Source organism: Macrotis lagotis, chromosome 7, assembly GCF_037893015.1.
Source record: "Macrotis lagotis isolate mMagLag1 chromosome 7, bilby.v1.9.chrom.fasta, whole genome shotgun sequence".
Lineage (NCBI taxonomy): Eukaryota > Metazoa > Chordata > Mammalia > Peramelemorphia > Peramelidae > Macrotis > Macrotis lagotis.
The window spans coordinates 89,781,276-89,802,803 of NC_133664.1; the positions used below are offsets into that span (position 1 = coordinate 89,781,276).

General features: G+C 38.2%; 1 protein-coding gene across 1 annotated transcript in view; it reads right to left on the reverse strand.

Annotated features, from left to right (window-relative positions):
* DPP6 (dipeptidyl peptidase like 6) overlaps window positions 1-21,528 on the reverse strand; it is a 1,027,554-nt gene that overhangs the window by 25,309 nt on the left and 980,717 nt on the right. The window contains exons 17-19 of the mRNA XM_074195237.1: window positions 16,244-16,342; window positions 4,958-5,027; window positions 560-754 (exon numbers count right to left, since the gene is read on the reverse strand). Of these exons, the coding sequence (XP_074051338.1) occupies window positions 560-754; window positions 4,958-5,027; window positions 16,244-16,342 (364 nt within the window). The remainder of the gene's footprint in view (window positions 1-559; window positions 755-4,957; window positions 5,028-16,243; window positions 16,343-21,528) is intronic.

Sequence of the window (21,528 nt, forward strand, 5' to 3'; positions counted from 1 at the left end):
TTGGTTCTGGATGGGTTTTTTTTTCTCTCTCTTCCTCTGCTGGTGTAGAAGACACCATGGGTAAATGAGAATATTATATCCTCAGAGTGGTAGGTCTTAGAGGTGTGAAAACTACAATGTGTAGTCAGAAACTATATGTTTTGGGTTAATCTCTGAGTGAGCACAGAGTTGTGCTGATTTATTCACATATTCCCCTTGTGATTAATGGACTTTATTTGTGAGAATGTTGGCTGGGGGGGGGCTATGTACTCTGCAATCACTCAGTGGAATGAATCTAACTAAAAGAATGAAAGACCTTTGTCCTAATTGGCTATAGGAATAGGATTTTTTTTAGGAGAAAAGCCAATGATATTTTACCTTAAAAAGGCCTGAAAACTTACCTACAAAGTCTATGTAGGCATATTGAAAATTCATGCAAATTATATGCAAATATGCACAATATCCTAGGTCAAAGACCCAGATGTGGCTCCCAGGGGGGTGCCCAATCTTATGCCCTTGAAATGCTTTGCCCTATTACCTTTCCCAATTCAATTCAATTCACAAGGTATTGGGCCCTCACCCCACAGCCTTCATTTGGTCTTTCTCTTCCAGGGAGCCCAGTTTTCTCTTCACTTCATGAAGGAGCTTGGTGCCTTGGAACCCGCTACCACGACCGTCAAACTTCACCACAATGGCACCATGACTGCTGACCATGACAGTTTCCCAGTTGACCTCAAACTTTTCTGTCACACTCTGGCTCCCCGGTGTACCATCCCTGAAAAAGAAAACAAGGACCAGGTCAAGGGCTGAATGCCTAAAAGACTGATGTGATCCCTAAAGTCAGGGGGCTCAAGCAGCAAAAAATAAATTCCCTCCAGTGGTCTTAGTGAAAAATAATTCTGCTCATCTTCAAGGAGACCCCTTATCCTTTCTCTTGTCTGCTGATCTGGTACAGGGAGATGGGTGGGATGCCTGAATACATGGGACTATGAGCTAAAACTGAATATCAAGGCAAATTATTTCTGAATATTCAGAGCTGGTCTTGAGCAAAATGATTAAGTGGATGACATTTATTAAAAGATTATCTAGCTAGCTAAAAAAAATCTTTTTCTCTGAGTCAAGAGGGAATATATTGTCAAAGATAGAATTTTAGACTTAGAGCAGGAAGACTTGGATTCCTGATACTTATTAGCTGTGTTACTTTAAACAAGTCACTTAACTTTTCTGAGTCTTGAGTTCTTTCTCTGTAAAATAGGGATATTATACTCAATGTTTGTTAAGGTCTTTTCTAATTCTAGAGAGATTATCCTTTTTTCTTCTTTTTTTTTTGTAGAACAATGGGATTGAGTGACTTGCCAAAGGTCACACAGCTAGTAAGTATCCAATGTCTGAGGCTAGATTTGAATTTAGGTCCTCCTGATACCAAGTCTGGTGCCACACCTAGCTGTCCCTAGAGCTATTATTCTAGATAAAGTACCTTTTATCTCTCCTTCAGACACTCAGTTTTATCATGCTTTTTGTCTCCTTGTTCAGAGTTTCATTAAAATAACAATGATAAATCCATTGATTCTAATATTAATAACATTTTAATAAAGATTAGTCATAGTTTGCAAACCAAAACAATTTTGTGAGAGGAGAGATATTGCTATTCATATGTTTTTATTTGTTTAATGCCAGAATTAGTACAACAGCTGGATTCATATATTTGCTTCTACATATAATTTGTTACAAAATGCTATTTGAAGTATATGAAAAAATTTGGCATCATAAAGATGTGTGTTTGGGAAAGGAGAGAGTATTTAAATGTACCAATATGATCTTAGTAGGTTTGCAAAAAGAATTTTGACCTCAAGGATTCCCTGAAAGGGCCTCTGAGGCCCACAGACTACATTTTCAGAACCGTCAGACTAGTATATCTGGAAGATTCTTTTTAATTTTAAATTTGTGATCAGCAATATGCCATTTTGGGAGTAGATTTTTTTTTTCACATGGAGTTTTCCCTGATTCTTCTCCAGTGCCACTTCCTAGTATTTTTCTCTACTTGTGGGATTAAGACTATCATTGCCCACATCTCCCACCCAACTGCTCTTTGAAGAGCGGATATCTGCCATCCATTGAAGTCATTAAAAAATTCACCTACAACAGCAGTTCTCATCTGGACCTTGTTACTAAGCATGCCAGCCAGCATACTTTTTAGATTCTGTCTAATCAAGTGCCGTTAGCTTGATGAGCTCTGATCTCTCTCAAGCACCTCCTGTAATAAAATTAAGTTCTCTCAGAGGTAATTGGATAGCCATGAGATGTCGGCAGTATTTGAGTTCTTGCTAAAAAAAAAAGGTAGCTTCAAGGATGATGTCCTTTTAAAATGATTATTTTTTAGCAGACTGCCTTAGTTTATCCTTCCTTTCTTCTTTGGATTGAAATGAGGCCAAAAATATAATTGATCTGTGACAGAACTAGAGGGAAAAGCTCTTTAAAAATCACTTCTGGATTCCTTAAGGCATCTGTTAAACTTGTAGTCTAGAGCTGGAATGCCCTCTTGTAGTTGGGTTTGTGTTGCTGCTGACTCCTCCAGTGAATCTAGAATAGAAAGGGCCTGGGATGTGGCCTCATTAAACCTGGGTTTTAGAACCATCTCTGTGGACTCGGGCTAATCTCTTAACACTTCTAAGCTTAGTTTTCCTCAGCTGTAAAATGAAAGAATTAGGTTACATGATCTCTGGATAACCTTTCCAACTAAGGAGTCAGGAAGAAATACAAATCTTGTCAAATACTTATGAACTCTGTGACTTTGGGCAAGTCGCCTACCTTCTCTTAGCCTCAGATGCATCATTTGTAAAATGAGATTCTTTCAGGATTGTTACAATGATATGAATATGTAAATAACTACATAAATGAGTTAAGTTGTTTTCAATTGTGTCTGACTCTATGAACTTATTTGGCGTTTTCTTGGCAAAGAGACTGGAATACTTCTCCAACTTATTTTACAGATGAGGAAACTGAGGCAAACCGGTTAAGTGATTGTCCAAGGTCACACAGTTGGTGGCTGAGACTGTAATTGAATTCAGATCTGGCACTGTATCCACTGTGCCACTTAGTTGTTCATAGACATGTTTGTTATTATTGGGATACTCTGAATACCTCTCTAATACTGGATCAATTCAAGCCTTCCTTAATAATACTGCTTCCTAGTTACAACACATTTTAGGGTTATTAGGTGTCTGCAGAGGAATAAAAAAAAAAGAGCCTCAGAAAAAGATGGGCTCCCCAGTTCGACTGCAGACAAAAATGGGGAAGGAAAAACTTTGGGGATGGATAGAGCAGGAAGGGAACTGACTCACAGACCATACTTTGGCTTTTCCTACTCTCTTATTCTTTATCCTCCTGAGTTTTTCTAAGACTTTACTTCAAAGATATTACAGGTTGATAATTAGCACCTTTGTGTCTTTCTTCCATGCCAAATAGCCTAGGCCTGATCTACAGGATATTTGAATTTTCCCAGAATCTTTAAATCTAAGTGAAGTCACTCTTTTTCTTACCCTTTAGGACACGCAAAACAAAATGAGGTTATTCCAAAAAGGAATTGTTCCAGAGCCATAATGAATCAAAATTGGACTTAGGACAAATTAAATTAAGGGGTAGAAATAGGAGAGGGGCTTGGCAGCCCAGAGGATAGTCTTACTATTAAGATACTAGTTTCTAACATTATTACAGTCTCTGAGGCAGTCTCTTGTTCTAAATGGGGTCAAAGGTGAAGGTGGATGTCTAAAAGGGGGGGCAAGTAGGTCAGGGCCCTGGAAATTGTGCCCCTAATCACTGGAGGACAACTAGGGAAGATCAGGAACAAAAGAAAAACAGGCCCTTTGGATTTGGGTTCCCTTTGGTTCACAGTCCCTTCCAGTCACAGATGATGCCCAGAGAGTTTAAGTGACTTTACTACAACGCTTTCATTCTGTACTAAAAGTTGAAAGGGACATTTTTGTATTATTGTGATCATTATGATATTTGAATTTCATCATTTTAAAAATAGATCTTTTCTATTTTAGTTCCCTTTTTAGGATTGGTGTCCAGTTAGATTTGTAGTAAAGAAAAGATGAGAAGGAATTAGCTAATAGGCCAAAAGTTTTTTTTTTTTCTTGCTTTTTCCTATACTTAGCTGTTAAATTATAAGGGATGTGATTTGACTGGCAGTCTATTCAGCGGTGGTCTTTGAATGAAACCCCACAGTGTTCATTTCAGAAAGAAAAGTGAAGGAAAATTACTTTTCTGGGAATTTGAGAAGCAGTTGGAGAGGTCTTCTTTCCCCATTTCCATTGCTGGAAACACTTTTGGGGGGATGTCTTTTAACTGAGAGAACAGGGTTTAAAGTCATTGATCTGGAGAATCAGAGGGGCCATTAGCATCTGTGAGGATCATCTGAATTAACCCCCCCCCCCCAAGGGAGAAGAAGAAGTAAAGAGAGAGGAAGAGGAGGTATTAAACCAATCCAGAATGTTAGGAAACTGGGTTAATTCTTCGTTGGAGCCTCTAACTCTATCCTTGGGGCCATACTGTGAGCCTGCCTCACAGGCAAAGTTATCTCATAATGAAGTCCTTTTAGAACTTCAGTAATTAAACCCATTTGGATAGGGTCCAAAGAAGACCAGGTGCATTCTGAATTGTGCTCTCTGGGCTTACAGAAGGATTGTCACTTTTATTCGGCTAGGCAGGAGTACTCTCTTCCCCTAAATGACTTTACTAGAAATTCTCCTTTATCCTTGACATGCCAGCACAGGCTCCCACTTCAGGGGAGGCAGAAAAACTGTCAGAGGGAAAGACCAAAGAGGGCTTAGGCTTTTCCTCTTGTGAGGACCCTGGGCTCTGGCAGAAGTAATTTCTAAATGAATGAGATCATTCATGCCACTTTCTGGCATTTTCCTGGTCATTCTTCATTCTCTTCTTCCTTAAACAGTTAACACAAGTAAGAGGTCATACTTACACTACCAGGAGCAGAGGATAGTGGGCAGTGTCAGTGAAGGTGGCTGGCTTTAAGATCTGCATTGGCAAGTCTAGGCAGGAACAGACAAATACATGTATGACATTTTAATATCAACAACTGAGCAATAATCAATATGAACTTTACAGTTGATGAACACAACAGTCCTGGGAAGAAGATATTGCTTAAGATGTGAAAACTGTGACTCAGAGAGATTAAATGACTGTCCTTGGTCATTGTCACACAACTCCTGTGCCACTTTATACCCAAGTTCATTCTTCTTTCTGTAATCATGACACTGTGCTTAGTGTAGAACGGGAGTGCTATTTGGTTGAATATCTCAGTCCATCATGCACTGGAATAGGATTTAACCTTCAGGGAGGACTTTGACTTTATCCATCTATTCATTCAATAAATATTTGTCAAGTGCCTACTACTGTGAGGCAGCTAGGTATCACAGCGAATAGGTAGTCCTGGACACTTTGACCCCTGGGCAAGTCACTTAACCTCTGCCTGCCTCAGTTTCCTCAACTTTAAAATGGGTATAATGGTAGCACTCATCTCCCAGGTTTGTGAGGATAATATGAAATATTTGTAAATAGCTTTGCCAACCTTAAAGGTCTTTGGAAGTTAGTATTATCATTACTGTCACAACCTAAAGTGTAGGGCTGACAATGGCTATACTTTTCTGCAGCTGGAGGAACTCTAACACCTCCTTTATGCCTACTCAGCCTTTTGTTTGGTCTTTTAAAACCCTTAATCTGAATTCAGTCTACCCTCCTAAGTTTGTCACATTATTCTTTCCCAATACTGTCATTCCAGACAAACTAAACTTTCTGCTGTTTTTTTGTTTTTTTGTTTGTTTTTTATATACGGCCTTCTATCTTCCATCTCTTTTCCAAGGGCTGTCTTTCTATGCTTAGATGCACTCTTTCCTCATCTTGCTTCCAAGAAATCTTAGTTTCCTTCAGAAACACCAGTCTGTATCCCTCTGATTTCTAGTGTCCCCCAGGCCCATTATGATTTTGAATGTATATTGTATTTATTTTACATGTAATTTTCCGGGTATGCATTGCTTTCCCTATCTCCTGTCCACATGCATCTCCACATGTCTGCCACTTAGAATCCTTGGCATTCTACTCAGTTTGCCTTCTACCAGGTCTTTCCTGGCTCCTTTAACATTTCCCTCATTTACAGTGATGATATAAGACATCTTATATGGATCTCTTTGCTTACATATTGTCTTTCTCATCAGAATATAAGCTCCTTAATATCTGGGATAGTTTCTTTTCTTTTCTTTTTTTCTTTTTCATCTTTAAGAGGATTGCAAGCCTCATGGGTCCTTGGGTTACATTAGTAGAGCATATGAGAGTATTGCAGGAGGAACAGAATAGGTAGTAAAGATGGGACCAGGACAGATGATAAGAACTGGTGGCTTCTATCCCACTGGATTAAAGAGAGTTCATGACTCTCCTTCAAAGTGGAGAGCAGCAAAGCAGCCTGAATGGATTCTTGGTTTCCTGGTTCTTTAGGGGAGGATGCTCTTGGATGGGTTCTGAGTGGTCTAAGACCAGGGGACAGAAGGAGGAGGTAAGGTAAGAGGGCACAGTTGCTCTGAGTGGCAATGGGCATGATATTCCTGCTATTGGACTGTCCCACAATAATTCTGGGCTACAGCAGGAATGTGAACAGAGAAGAGAGATAGATGAGAGATATTGTAGAGGTCGAATTTTCAAGAAATGGGGTGGTGTCAGAGATAAAAAATTAAGGTTCATGTAAAAAGTTTTGAGCAAAACTGGACAAATGGTGGTATTACTAAAAAATAGTGAAGTCAGGAGAGAGGGCTTTTGGGGAAAGATTATAGGCTCAGTTTTAAACATGTTAGGTTTGGGGGAGTACAGGTAGGTCACTTCCAATTGCGTACAGGATAATTATACTGTATGGTTATCCTGTAGGCAATTAGAAGTATGGGACTGAAGCCAGGATCAGACATTTACATTTGGAAGTGATTTAGGGAGAAGTGACACTTGAATCCATGGAAGTGAGTGAGACTGCCAAAGAAAGGAGTATAGAGAGAGAAGCTTAAAGCTTAGAGAACCCACTAATTTTATACACAGCTCTGGTTATGTTAATAATTTCAAGGTCACTCAGAGTCTAGCATTAACCTTTTCAGGCTTATCTTGCCTTCTTGTACTTGTCAGACCCTTAAAATACACTTTATTCTTTGAACATGCCTTGTTTGTTCCTAAGCCTAAGTTTCTGCTCATACCATTTCTTTCTCTTTTTTTTTCCTGCTGAATTCCTACCCATCATTTAAAATCAAACTCAAATTTCACTTTCTACATGAGACTTTTACTGATACCTCCATCAGTAAAAGGTCTCCTTCCAATAAACTTCCTATAAGACTTTGTTCTGTACTTGTCTAATGTACTTACAGTATATTTTGGGGGAATTATAGTTCCCTGGCTTTGTATCTTATCTTCCTTGTAGGCCATAATTTCCACAAGGGTAGGATTTGTATCTTATCTAGATTTTATATCTCCCTAAGTATCTTGCACAGTGTTCACACTGCATTCAATAACGTAGCAAATCCTTGCTGAATTGTATAAGATTGACCCAGTTATGGAGTCAGAGGATTGTTAAGGGAGCAAGGAAAGTAATGGAAAGACTGTGATTTCTAAGAAGGGAAGTCCCTGCAGCATACTGGAAGGAGCTAAGGATTAGAAGCCATCAGGAGACCTGGGGGACTAGTCTCAGCTCTGTCACTAGCTTATTTGTTGGACCCTAAGTAAGTTCCTTCACTTTACTGTTGTTCATTTTCATCATCTATAACCTGGGGATAAATCTACCTGTACTCCCAAACCCACAAGTTCATTGTGAAGATTCAATGAGCTCATGTACGTGGATGCACTTTAAAAGGGGGAAGGTGTACAAATGTGCGGGTTTATTAACAACAACATAGCAGGCAGCAAGAAATGAAAGCCCCGAGGGGCTCTGTGAGTCACTTTGTCATGCATCACTTGCACAACACACAATTAAATATCTTCCCATCTCTGTTATTTTCCCCTTAGGCAGCAGTGTCAGTGTCCCAGCTGGGAATCAATATTTGAAGGGATTGGGGGAGAGAGAAAGAAAAAGAAGAAAAGAGATCTTTGGTGAGATAGGGAAGAAGAGAGAGAGGTGGAGAGGACAAAGGAGGGGGGTTGTCTATGGACTAAAAAGCAAGATGGCAGAGCTAATTGCTGAATAGATATTGAGAGTCTGTCTCTCTGTGCCGGAAGGGATACTTGAAGGTGGCCTGGTTACCAGCCTCTTGAAGCCCCAGCTGTGCCTTGTCACACTATCCAAGGCTTTTTGGTCCTATTCCTCAGGCTAGGGAAAACTGCCTCCAGAAAGAAAAAAAAATCAGAGACCAACTACAACAAATTTCCCACTCGAAATTCTTTTTCCCCAAATAAAAGTCCACAATCCTTTCTCCTTAAATTTGGTATTTGTTTACTGATGCTAAATAGAACCCAGATTACCAAAGGCTTAGCAATTAACTGAGAATTAGTGACATTTTCAATATGATTAATATACAGGTTCACCACAGGCTAGGCACGTTTGCTTGGCAATCATTTTCTGACACAGGGTCTAATTACTTATTCTGGTTGAATACTAATGCCTTGCAAATTGGATCAATGGCCCAGGGACAAGCAGAAAGACTGGGAATGGACTTTATCATTTAAATATCCATAAAACATGGGCTGGGCTGCTTCTGCTACTGATAAGCCGAAGGGCAGACCTTGGAAATGGGGCCCAGTGGCCTGAAAACAGCTTTAGATTCCAGAAGAGGATTCCTTAAGACTTTCTTCCTTATAATAATCCAACAAAACAAAATAAATAAACTCCTTTGGGGGGGTCAGGGAAGCCTTCTGAAACCTGTAAGGTCACTTTCATCTGGCTGCTTTTGTTCCATCATTTTTCATTTGTTCTTTTCTGGAAACTTTCATGCCTCATTCCTATACAGCTGAGGCCTTACTGGATAGTATTTCCCTGGCTATCAAATCAGAAAGGGAAAACCAATTTAAAACACCTGAGCAAGAACCAATATGGGAGGTGGAGTCACCCCCAAACCCTTCCTATAAAACTAGTGATCTGTATGGTTGTGCTGCTGTGGTGTGGAAGACACAAAAGACTCAGGTGGTCCACGCTTAGGAAGAGAGGTTGGGACCATGGAAAAATCACAACAAATGTTCCAAGTCCTAGGCAGTCTCTCCAGTTCCTGTCCTTGTTTCTGTAATGACTTGAAGACCACACACCTGAGGCCTAATGACTCAGCTGCAATTGAGTTCAGCTCCCTCTGGCCACCGAGGCCCAGATATATCCTTTGCCTCCACACCTTCTTCTCATGTCCATGTTTCTTTTCTCTCTCACCACTGAGTGGCTCCTTTTAGGTCCTCCTAGACTTTCACTTGTGTTACTCAAAAAGCACCCCTCCCCAAATCTTTTTCTTTCTTTGACCTAACCCTATTAGGAAAACTCAAGTCCCCAGAATGCTAGCCTAGATTGGAACAGACTCAGATTTTGGAATGAAATTAGGACTCAAGTAAATGAAAACCCAAGTCAGTGTGGTTAATATGGATCAGATATTTGTGACCATGGATGAGGTCCCAGCCTCCTTAGATGGTATGGCACCTGTCTCATCTTCATTTGTCTTCAATCCTCTTATTCATGGCAGACCTATTCTGCATGCCAAATTTCATATGTGCAGACAGATGGTCATTTCATCCTCAAAATACTAAAGTCAAGTGATGTTGAGTTAGCCTTTTTTTGTATCTGCAGGACTTAGCACAGGTATACAGCAGGGGCTCAATACATGTTTATTGACTGACTAAATGCATAGAAAAGAAAATATTGAAGGGACTTATACTCAATTTTAGGATATAGGGCATGGCTAAGAAGATATAAGTGACCCTACTGTAAAATATGTTAAGTACCAGTTGCAATGGGAGTTCAGAGGGAAGTGAGGGATCATTATGGGATAAGAAAAATATTATGGATGAGGGATGTTAGGTAGATCTTGAAGGATGATAGAAGAAAAATGAGCATATGAGGCCAGTAGTATGTGTATACATACATTATTGTTGTTCATCCTCCACTTTTGCAGTGGACCAATGGCATTATATATATATATATAATATATAATATATATATACATAATATAATATACATATATACATAATATATACATATTATATATAATATGTATATTCTTATATAAAATATATTTATATATAATTTGTATAATTTTATAGAATATATTAAATAGTGTTGAATATATACATATATGTATATATGTAGAGAGAGAGAAGAAGAAGAAAGGAGGAGAAGAAGAAGAAGAAGAAGAAGAAGAAGAAGAAGAAGAAGAAGAAGAAGAAGGTGATTTCTCTCTCCTCACACCCAATTTGGATCAAGGTACAACATGGAAACAAAGTAAGTAAGGCAGAGTTGCAAAAATCATCAACCTCATTTTATCTTCTAGTCACTGAAATCCAGTTACAAGACATAAATCAGGATGATTAGTGATGGCTTGAGATGCCACAGATGGCTTTGGCATCTTTGATACCTAGCCAATCCTAAACCTTCCATAGCATCTGCTTCAGCTGCCTTCATGGTTATTGGAACAAACTGTTCTCATCCACCCATTTCACCTGGAGAAGTGTCCACATAATTGGGGGAGACATCCCCTCCCCAACTTATTAACAGGTTTGAAGTCTGTTGATTACCTTAAATCTTGTTTTTAGCCTGTCTGCTGAGACAATTTTATCAGGGTGAGGCCACTGGGCATGGTACAACTTCTTGGAGCCACAGGGACACCAAAGGTAGATGATCAGCCCTGAAAAGGGTTTGGCTAACCCTCACACCAGAGGTGCTAATCCTCCCCAAACACCCAGTGTACATGCACACACACATATATATATGTACACTACACAATATTTGTGTATACAACATACACAGAATGTATACCTGTGTGTGTGTGTGTGTATCTATCTGTATCTATCCATATACACACAAATACATACATACATATGCATGAATTCAGACTAGAAATTTTATCAGAAGTGAGGACTAGGAATTCACAGGAGACAATATCCAAAATAAGAGTCAAAAGGAAATCTTTCAAGGAGATCTCAAGATCTCCCTATGAGAGTATACACTAGCACATTGTAGAGAAGATTAAAGACATCTGATTAAGTCTCAGCGACTGGGGCTGCCTCCAAGGTGAGTTGGTTGGCTTGGAGTTCCCTTTATTTTGACTTATAACAGGGAATCTTCATTGAAGATTGTGTTTTTCATCCTTTCCCATTCTGCTTCTCTTCCAGAGAGCTCCTGAGAATATATTCACTGGATGTGAGGTTCCCTTTCCTCAAGAACCATTAATGACAGACATAAATATCTAAACAGATATCTATAGACACATGCAAAAAAACCCACAAAGGCCTACAGATCTTGATGCAAGGAATTCAGTAACATCTGGCATAGGATTCATGACAGAAATTTGGCTAAGGAAGGGAAGGAAAAGGATCTGGGTCTATGATTTCACTGGCAGAGGAACTCCCAGATGAAGCAACTCTTTCTAGTGCTGTAGTTTAGCACCTTTACTGTAACTTAGGATCTTCTTCAAATATAGTCTAGGGCAGCGGTGAAATGAATTGCCCAATGTCCCAGAACTAGTATTAATCAGAGACAGGACTAGAACCCAGATTTTCTTGGCCCTGGGATCAGTTAAAAAGAAAATGATGATTAAAAAGTAGTGTTGAGAGGGTGGCTAGGTGGCACAGTGGATAGAGCGCCGGCCCTGGAGTCAGGAGGACCTGAGTTCATATCCGGCCTCAGACAATTACCTAGCTGTGGGGGCCTTGAGCAAGCCACTTAACCTCACTGCCTTGCAAAACCTAAAAAAAAAAAGTAGTGTTGAATATATAAGTAGTATTGAATATATATATATATATATAATATGTATATTCTTATATAAAATATGTTTATATATAATTTGTATAACTTTATAGAATATATTAAATAGTGTTGAATATATACATATATGTATATATGTAGAGAGAGAGAAGAAGAAGAAAGGAGAAGAAGAAGAAGAAGAAGAAGAAGAAGAAGAAGAAGAAGAAGAAGAAGGTGATTTCTCTCTCCTCACACCCAATTTGGATCAAGGTACAACATGGAAACAAAGTAAAGGCTGACAAATTGCTTTCCAAGGGTGGGGGGTGGGGGGAGGGAAGTAAGATTGGGGGGGAAATTGTAAAACTCAAATAATATCTTTAATAAAAATAAATTTTTAAAAAAAGGAGGAAGAAGAAGAAGAAGAATGAAAAATAACTGAAGAGATTCTATGGTACAATTGTCCATAACTGAGGGAAAATTAACTTGTTTTTGTTTGTTTGTTTTTAAGGTTTTTGCTAGGCAATGGGGTTAAGTGGCTTGCTCAAGGCCACACAGCTAGGTAATTATTTAGTGTCTGAGGTCACATTTGAACTCAGGTACTCCAGACTCCAGGGCCGGTGCTCTATCCACTGTGCCACCTAGCTGCCCTGAACTTGTTTTTCAAAAAAATATTTTAATAGTGAATCTTCTTCCTATGTTGTATTGTGTAGATGGAATTATTCTCTTTTTTGTCTGTATGTATTAAATATCAAAATGAATAAAATATTTTGATAACTATTTCAATATAATTAATTTTCTCTGTAATTTTATGTATTTTGTGGTATGAATTTAGCAAAATTATTTTAGAAGGGGTTCATGAAATTCACTAGATTGCTAGGGGTATCCCTGGCACACAGAAAAAGAAAATGTCTCTTCAGGCAGTAAAAAGGAAATAAAGGGGGGGCAGCTAGGTGGCGCAGTGGATAGAGCACCTGCCCTGGAGTCAGGAGTACCTGAGTTCAAATCTGACATCAGACACTTAATAATTACCTAGCTGTGTGGCCTTGGGCAAGTCGCTTAACCCCATTGCCTTGCAAAATCTAAAAAAAAAGGAAATAAAGGAACAATTCAAGAAACAACTATAAGTTGGCCTCGTGATATAGCATTAATAGAACTGGGGAACTTGAACCCACAAACACTCTCAGAAGCACTCTGGACACACAATAGCATGGCAGGTAAGCCCTTGATTTGCTTAATGATAACCTATTACTTAAAGAAAAAGAGGAAATGATGAGGGAAACTGATTTCATAGACCTGATTAAGACTAACAGTAATGACCAATTTACTGCTGAAATAGAAATAACAAGAACTTTCAGACCAAGATTTATTCTTCTCCCACCTCTCAAAGGACTGCTTAGCTTGCATGGGATTTGGGGGTTCTCCTGCCAATCCAATAGATAGTCTTCCTGCTTTTGAATACAACCCCTCTTCCTGTTTTGGAGACAATGATTCCACTGAACTGTCATATAAATTAAGGCAGCTATATCTCTAGCCAAAGGATAACCAGCTAAGTGATCCTTTAAGCTCTCCCTTAGGCCCTTTATAAATATTTACATTACTACCCCCCCTTCTCAGCTCACAATGGCTCTCTGTTCCAGAATTCATTTTTTTGTCAGCTTTCAATGAGTATCTTACATTATAGGAATAACCATATCCCACTTGCACTGGTGGAATAGCCAGGGTCTTCATCAGGAGGTTTCAGAGGGGATAGACTCTATATGATATGCTGGTATTGCCTCTGACCACTGACCATTAACTGTCAGGGTCTGCTGCCCTCTGATGCAGCTACACACAAAAGAGTAAGGAAGGACTCAAAAGGGTTTTTCAAGGATTCATCTGTCACTCATCTTGTAATACAGAACCATTACTGCAGTGTCTTTTGATGCATTTTATTTCAAGAACCTCAAGGGGTTTATAGTCCAGCCATCCAACATACAAAATTTGCTCCATGGATGAAGACAATATGAAGGAACATAAATACTGACACACACAGGGGAAAGTCACTCATTTTGTTTTCTGTCTTTTCATCCTTAGTTTCTAGTACAGGCCTTTTTAGCACTAAATAAAACATTTTTAGTATTAGGGGGTTGATCAGAAGAGTTCTCAATCAGCTTGATGAGAATACAAGGAAATGAACCTTTGGGTTGTAAAACTCTCCCTATGAGGGTATCCACTGACACAAGAGGGGAAGATTAAAGACATCTGATTAAGTCTCAGTGACTGGGGCTGCCTCCAAGGTGAGTTGGTTGGCTTGGAGTTCCCTTTATTTTGGCTTATAACAGGGAATCTTCATTGAAGGTTGTGCTTTTTCATCCTTTCCCATTCTGCCTCTCTTCCAGAGAGCTCCTAAGAATATATTCACTAGATGTGGGATTCCCTCTCCCCAAGAACCATTAATGACAAACAAATTCTGCTAAAACAGTTTTAAGATCAGTGAGTCCATATGAACAGTGAGGAGGTTGACCAGGAGTTGCAAGTTCAATCTCTGAGGGTTTCTGTTCAGTGAGAGAGGGACTCATAAGAACACCAGCATGTTGCCTGTGTGGTCACTCTTAAGTTACACTACTTTCTGATTTGTGGAGAGGTACACTATTGGGGAAAAGAAGAGATTGTTGCATTGGCAATGCCGTTTGAAGAAGGAAGAATACAAAAGGTAGTGCTGAATTAGAGGACATTGGGATTCTATCAAAAAAAATGGACCCTGAACAAAGAGAATTGTGATTATTTATAGGATTCGTTTTCTATTGGCTGGCAAAATATGCCCCATGTGTGATAAATAGATTTGTTTCATTGAGTGATTGTATGGATTTGTTAACTCACTTGCCCACATTTATGGAAATCCAGATCTGAGCTGTAGTGGATAAAGTAAAGTTTTGATGAGGGCTGCATGAACCAAAGAGATTGATCTCTTTTAAGATTACTCTTGTTTTTTTTTTTCTTTTTAGGTTTTTGCAAGGCAAATGGGGTTAAGTGGCTTGCCCAAGGCCACACGGCTAGGTAATTATTAAGTGTCTGAGAACGGATTTGAACCCAGGTACTCCTGACTCCAAGGCCGGTGTTTTATCCACTACGCCACTACGCCACCCCAAGACTACTCTTAAGATGGAACCTGGTTCGTGGAAAGCCCAGGATACATTGAATCAGCTTGAAAAATAGCCAGCCTTCTTGGAACTGCGTTGTCATGTCACAAGGAGGTCTTATCTGGTTTTCTTCTTCCTTCCATTCAAAACATAGCCCAACCACTTTAGTATGATAGAACAACCAGACACTATCTTAAAAAGGCTTTGTTTTTTTTTCTTCTTTTTACCTATTATACATAGGTTCAGTATGGAAAAGGTAGGGTAAGTTCTCTTTACTGTTATTGGCAGCATCCAATTGTGGTTAACAATGATCTTTGCCTTTGTATCATTTGCATCTAATAGAATAATATAATGCTTAATAAATATTGAGTTGAATCAAATTGTTTATTAAATTAGATTTATTGACTGGGATGGTACTCTTTTGGCTTTCCCATTTGCTGAGTGTGTGTGTGTGTGTGTGTGTGTGTGTGTGTGTGTGTGTGTGTGTGTGTTAAGCCAGATGACCTCTAAACTCCTTTTGGGTAATAAATCTATGATCCATTCACAGAAATAAGGAAATTCAGAGATGAAACTGGAGTTTGGTGAAAATCATTCACTCTTGTATATTGAAATTCAGTGATGGTGGGATAAAGACTCCAAGAGAGATCAAATCTAGAGTAAGAGATTTGGGAGATATCTTCTTAGGAGTAGCAGCTGAAGCTGTAAGATTATATCTTTAAAGAAGAAAATTTAGTTAGAGATGATCAAAAGGCAAGGACAGAGTATCCAAATATGGAGGATGAGAAGAATAAGAGGAGCTATAAGTAAGAAAAAGCTAGAGAGCTTGAACAGTGTATAATATGTCATAGAGAGAAAGGAATATTAATCTTATCTCAATGAAATAGAAAACTTATGGAAGAGAGGGTCCTTATACTTCTCTTTCATTTCTTGTAGTGCATCACTCTGGATAGGTATTGGATGCTCTATAAATACTTGTCAATTGATACAGTCAGTTCAATTCTTTTTCTGTGCCTCCCTGAATTTCTCTCTGGCTGGCTATCATTTCAGAACATTTTTTCCCAAACAACTCATTTCCAGCTGTTTGGAGAGAGCAGAAACTATCATTATTGGGATAATATGGTATTCTTTCACATAAGTCATTAGACAAAGCAATCTTCTACTGACAGTTGAGTCATTTCAGAGCAAGAATAGTAATGAAAAATGAGGAAAAAAAGAAAAAAAATTCAGTACTTACTATAATCTTCGATCTCAATACTTTTGTACTCAATTTTAGGCATCTGCCGGTCACTAATTGTCTTCTGTACATGGGCATTTACTTCCAAATCAAAGATTTCTGAAAAAAAAAAGAGAGGAAACGATGACAGATAGAAACCCACTGAAACATTTCTATCGGGAGTCCATTTTGCTCTTATAGGATCATAGATTTGGAACTTTAAGGTACTTCAGAGATCATTTAGTAGCTATAGAAATAGATGTCCGGAGAGGTTAAGGTCATGCTTTAAGTCATATTGGCAGCATTCTCCCAGACCACATTGTTCCTTTGTTTCTTTAATAACATGACTATCAGAAAAACTAATTGTGCTTTTCCTGTCCACTACACTTACTAAGGGTAATGACCATTATGAAGTTGGAGAGGAAGAAGTCTGGAATGTCAATTATTTCCCAGGAAAAATTCATTTAAATTTCTCAATTTAACTGAAAGGTAACCTGGAAAGTTATTTGATACCTCACAGATTTTACTGATCTGTTTGTTCCTTTTGTTCATTTTAGGGCCTTAAGAGTAAGACTTGAAGTGAACGAGGATGGGACAGTTTGTTTTACTCCAGTCTGCCTTGAGTCTTATCCTATAAAAAGATCCTAAAAAAATCAGACACTCCACTTACGTTCAGGAAAACATGAAATAATTTTGCTACCTTTTGGCATTGGTCAGTGTTTAATATCTTCTTAAAGTTAATCACCTTAAACCTTCCCATGTCTATTTCTACAACTGGACTAAATGGATCAACTATTATATCTCTAAATGAAATGATGCTCAAACCATCACATTTTCCCTTTCTAGTTGGTGGATACTTGCTCGCATTTTTAACTGGGGAGGAAAAAAATCAAACCAAAATACACCAAGACAAACAACTCCTCTATTTGTCAAATCGGTTTGAAACAGCTGAGCTCAGAATGCTTTAAAGAGTGGATCATCCATCACCGGCAATATATGAGCCATTAAATCATCTTCTGACAGACATTCTTTCAAAAAGTAACACAATCCCTACACGAGTGCACGTGGGGAATTATTCCTGCCTGCATGAAATCCCCAGAAAGTGAAACTTCCTATTATAACAGGGAGGTTTCATAAAGAAACAATTTTCTCTATGAAACTGATATAGAGCACACTGAGGTCACCCACAGATCCTTACCATCACTTAGGAGTTTGTGAAACCAGGGAATAAAATGGTGATTATGTCTTCATAATACTTGCACAATGAACTGAAGGGAGAAAAATTCAACTAAACTGGTGGCATATCCTACATCAATGACTCCTCCAATCTTTGTCTTAGATTTACCCTGTGTGCATCTAATCAATCTTATAAACTTCTTCAAGTGACTACCTAAATTGGTACACATATAAATTTCATCATATTACTCGCCTTTTCAAAAAATCTCATATGATCCCTATTTCCTAAAGGACAGAATTCAAAAATCTGGATAGTTAAAGCCTTTCACAAATTGGTTCCAACCTACATTTTCAAGTTATCTTCATTTTTTCCTTTCCCCACTACCTCCACCCCTTATTCCAAGTATTATATGGTATAACTTAACTTCTCTATTTTCTGGATATTCCATCTCCTGACTGAGGCTGTTCCTTATGCTTGAAATATTTTCTCCAGTTCAAATTTTACTTCCTACAAGTGGTCTTTACTGAATACTTGTAGGAAGTAAAAAAAAAAAGTCAGCTCTTCTTCCCATGTCCAAGTTCCTTTGTATATATTCTATGTCATATTTTAAGTTTACATGTTTCTTAAGAGGATATAAATTTCAGCAGATTGTCAACAATGTATATTTTTGTATGAATGAGTTTAAGTTGGAGGTGAAGAAGGTTGTAATGTCAATTCTCTCATTCTCTCATTCTTATCCTCTCTCCCTTTCTCTTTCTCTCTGGGATGGTGTGTGTTTGCATGGTAAATCTCACCTTGCAATCATGTTGTTATTTGTCCTTCATTCTTGAAGAGGACTATGCCATCAGGGAGCTGATGCCATGACTTGCAAGTCAATTGGATTTAAGTAAGAGAGGGTCCTGCAAAGTCACCAACCTCACTTCCTTTTTAAGCTAAGATCTTGAACAAGTCTCAGTTTTGGAAGAAAGGAAACAAGTCTTTCTTAAGCTTACTGTGCCAAGCACTTTATAAATATTATCTCATTTGACCTCACAACAACTCTGGGATTATAGATACCGTTATTATCATCTTCATTTTTTTTTTAACATTGAGGAAACTGAGACAAATAGAGGTTAAATGGCATGTCTTTGTCACATAGCTAGTAAGTATCTAAGACTGAATTTGAACTCAGATCTTCCTGATGCCAGTTAAGTGTACTATCCTTTGGGCCATCTAGCTGCCCCTGTGCATTATATGGCCCATATCTATATGGCCCAACTCTAGTATGCTGATACAAGTCAGGAGACATGAATTCTGGTTCCAGTTTTGCTCTTACCTTGTACATAGCCAGACTATGTACCTTTCACTTCCCTCAACTAGCAAATGAAAAGGCTAGAAAAGATTATTTCTAAGGTCTTTTCCATCTTTATGTACTATTTACTTCAGCATTTTCCATAGAGGATATTAACTGCCTTTGAGAACCTTAAATAATACATTAAAGGTCTCCAAATATGTCAGGTTCTAGCTTGATGGCTATAAAGAGACCTTTTCCCCAATTTGTAACAGCTGATCTCTCTGGCATGAAAGGTGAAAGTTCCTGCGCCTCATGCTTTTTAAGACATTGAGGTCAAACTCAAATAGAAATAGGGACTACTAAACATCAGTAAGGCTATCCGTTGGGTACATATTGACTTAGAAAACTACATGTTAACAATTATCTCTGTCTGATTACATTTTTATTTATTTTGTCAGACATTTCTCCATTATATTTTAAACTGGGCCATCCACATGTGAGAGTATTATGGGCAAGCTGCTAAGTGTGTGACTATGTCTACTTTAAGATACAGACCACTCCAGTCTATTTCTTGCCAAATGCCCTCCTGCAGAAGTGGTGAATTTTGTTATGTTCTTGACTTTTTTCCTTCTATTTGTTTTTCCTTTTCACCCTTCCCTCCTATCCCACATATGCAATTTAATACATCAAAACAATTCACAAATGACTCTTACCAAACAAGGAATGTTGCTTAGTCACTCCTGGATGGGGAGAAGGAAGGTAATCTTCCCATGCCTTTTTCTACTGCCAGTCCCACTGTTTCATAACAGAACAGTGATAAAAAAGACATGGAAAAGGATTTTGAGAGCTTCTCTACCATTCTGAGTTGTTTCTCACAGGTCTCAAGATACTCTACCAGCTTTGCCTCATGAAATACTTTTAGAGAACCTGGTTTCAGATACTGGTTAGCTTATTTAAGAAGCTACATTAACTTTCCCTCAATTTTTTCATCTGTAACTATATGACTAGATAATTTCTTTTTAAAATTAATATTCTATTTGTTTTCTAATTATATACAATAGTAGTTTCTACCTATCATTTTTAGTGAGGTTTTGAATTTTACAATTCCCTCCCATCCTCCCTTCCCCCCCCACAAGGCAATCTGATAATCTTTACATTGTTTGCAAGCTATACATGGATTGAAATTGAATTGCGTTTGAGAGAGAAATCATTAGATAATTTCTAATGGAATTTTCTGCTCTGGATCTTAGAGGCAGCTAGTTTGCCAGGAAGGTTCAAATTCAACCTCAGACACTTATTAGTTATATTTTTCATATTAGTTATATTATTTAACCTCAGTTTCCTCATCTATAAAATGTGGACAATAATAGCCTCCACTTTATAGCAGTGTTGTGGAGAATAAATAAAATAATATATAGGTCTTAAAGGTCTATATGAATGCCAGCTATTTTCTTACATCCTGATGACCATAGTGGCAAAAATAACATGGTCCACGTATCTCACCTGTCTCTGCAAAGAAAAGCTTAGCACAGTGGTGAGATGAATAGTTCCATTAATGAAACACCAATGACTATTGACCTAAACAAAAGTCAACCAGAGGGATAGGCTCAACTAACATATGCTTCAGGAGATTCAGCTGTATCATCCTGAGACCACCAGAATTTTCCTTCCCTACACCAGTACAATTGTCAATCTGACAGGACCTGTTTGGGGGTCACTCCCATGAAGGCTAACCTATTAAAAAAAAGTATGTAACAAGGGCTGGTATTACTAGGAGTAGCAAAAGCAGAACTTTAAACAGTTGTCAATACAGGAACAATGGAATCATTTGAACAAAGTAAAGTTTATCTTATCACCAAGCTCAACTCATTAGGTACATGTTCACCTACCCACCATTTAGACTTCCCCCACTCCCATTAGCATATAAACTTTTTGAAAGTAGGATTTTTCTTGTTTTTTGTTTATATATACTTAGTGATTCACCCATTTTGTTATTCAGTCTTGTTGACTATGATCCCTTTTGGGGGGTTTTTCTTGGCAAAGATACTGCAGTGGTTTGCCATTTCCTTCTCCAGTTCATTTTACAGATGTGGAAACTGAGACAAACAGGGTTAAGTGATTTGCCCAGGGTCACAATAGCTAGGAAGTACCTGAGGCCAGATTTGAATTTAAGAAGATGAGTCTTCCTGGTTCTTGTCCTGGTGCTATGGTGCCATCTAAATGTCCCATAGGAAGTTTAGCCCATTCTCTGTCTCTTTGTGGGGTTCTGTCTCTTATTTCATTGTGTCTTTGAGTATATATCCCTTTTGGCATCTTTGCCTTTTTTGTCTTTTGAATTTATTTGTATTGATTTGACTTTCTCCTGTTTCTTTGCTTCTGTTCTTTTTGATCCCATGTTCCTCTCAGTCCCTAACTCAGGTTCTTGTGCTATTACTCTATTCCTGGCTTATGGAACCACCATGATCTTACCCCTCCTGATGCCAAGACACCAAAATACAAGGTTGTTCTTACTGCCAGGGTGCTATTTCTCCTCTCTCTTTTATTTAAATATATATATATATATATATATATATATTATATATATATTTTAATTCCTTTTTTAAAATATCATATTCATTGTTGAATTAAGGGGCCCCTTTCCTTATCCAGATTGAACCTTTCTTTAAGAGAGCAAAAACAGGATATAGAAACTACATTTTACAGCTATACAGTCTCTTTTCTCCTAATATCTTACCTCTGTCCAATAAAGAAAGATGCATGTTTCATTATCTGTTTTCCAGGATCATCTGTTTTCTCTTTACTAAGAGCTTAACTTTGTTTTTTTAAAGAGATCTTTTAATTTTCTTTACTGTAATC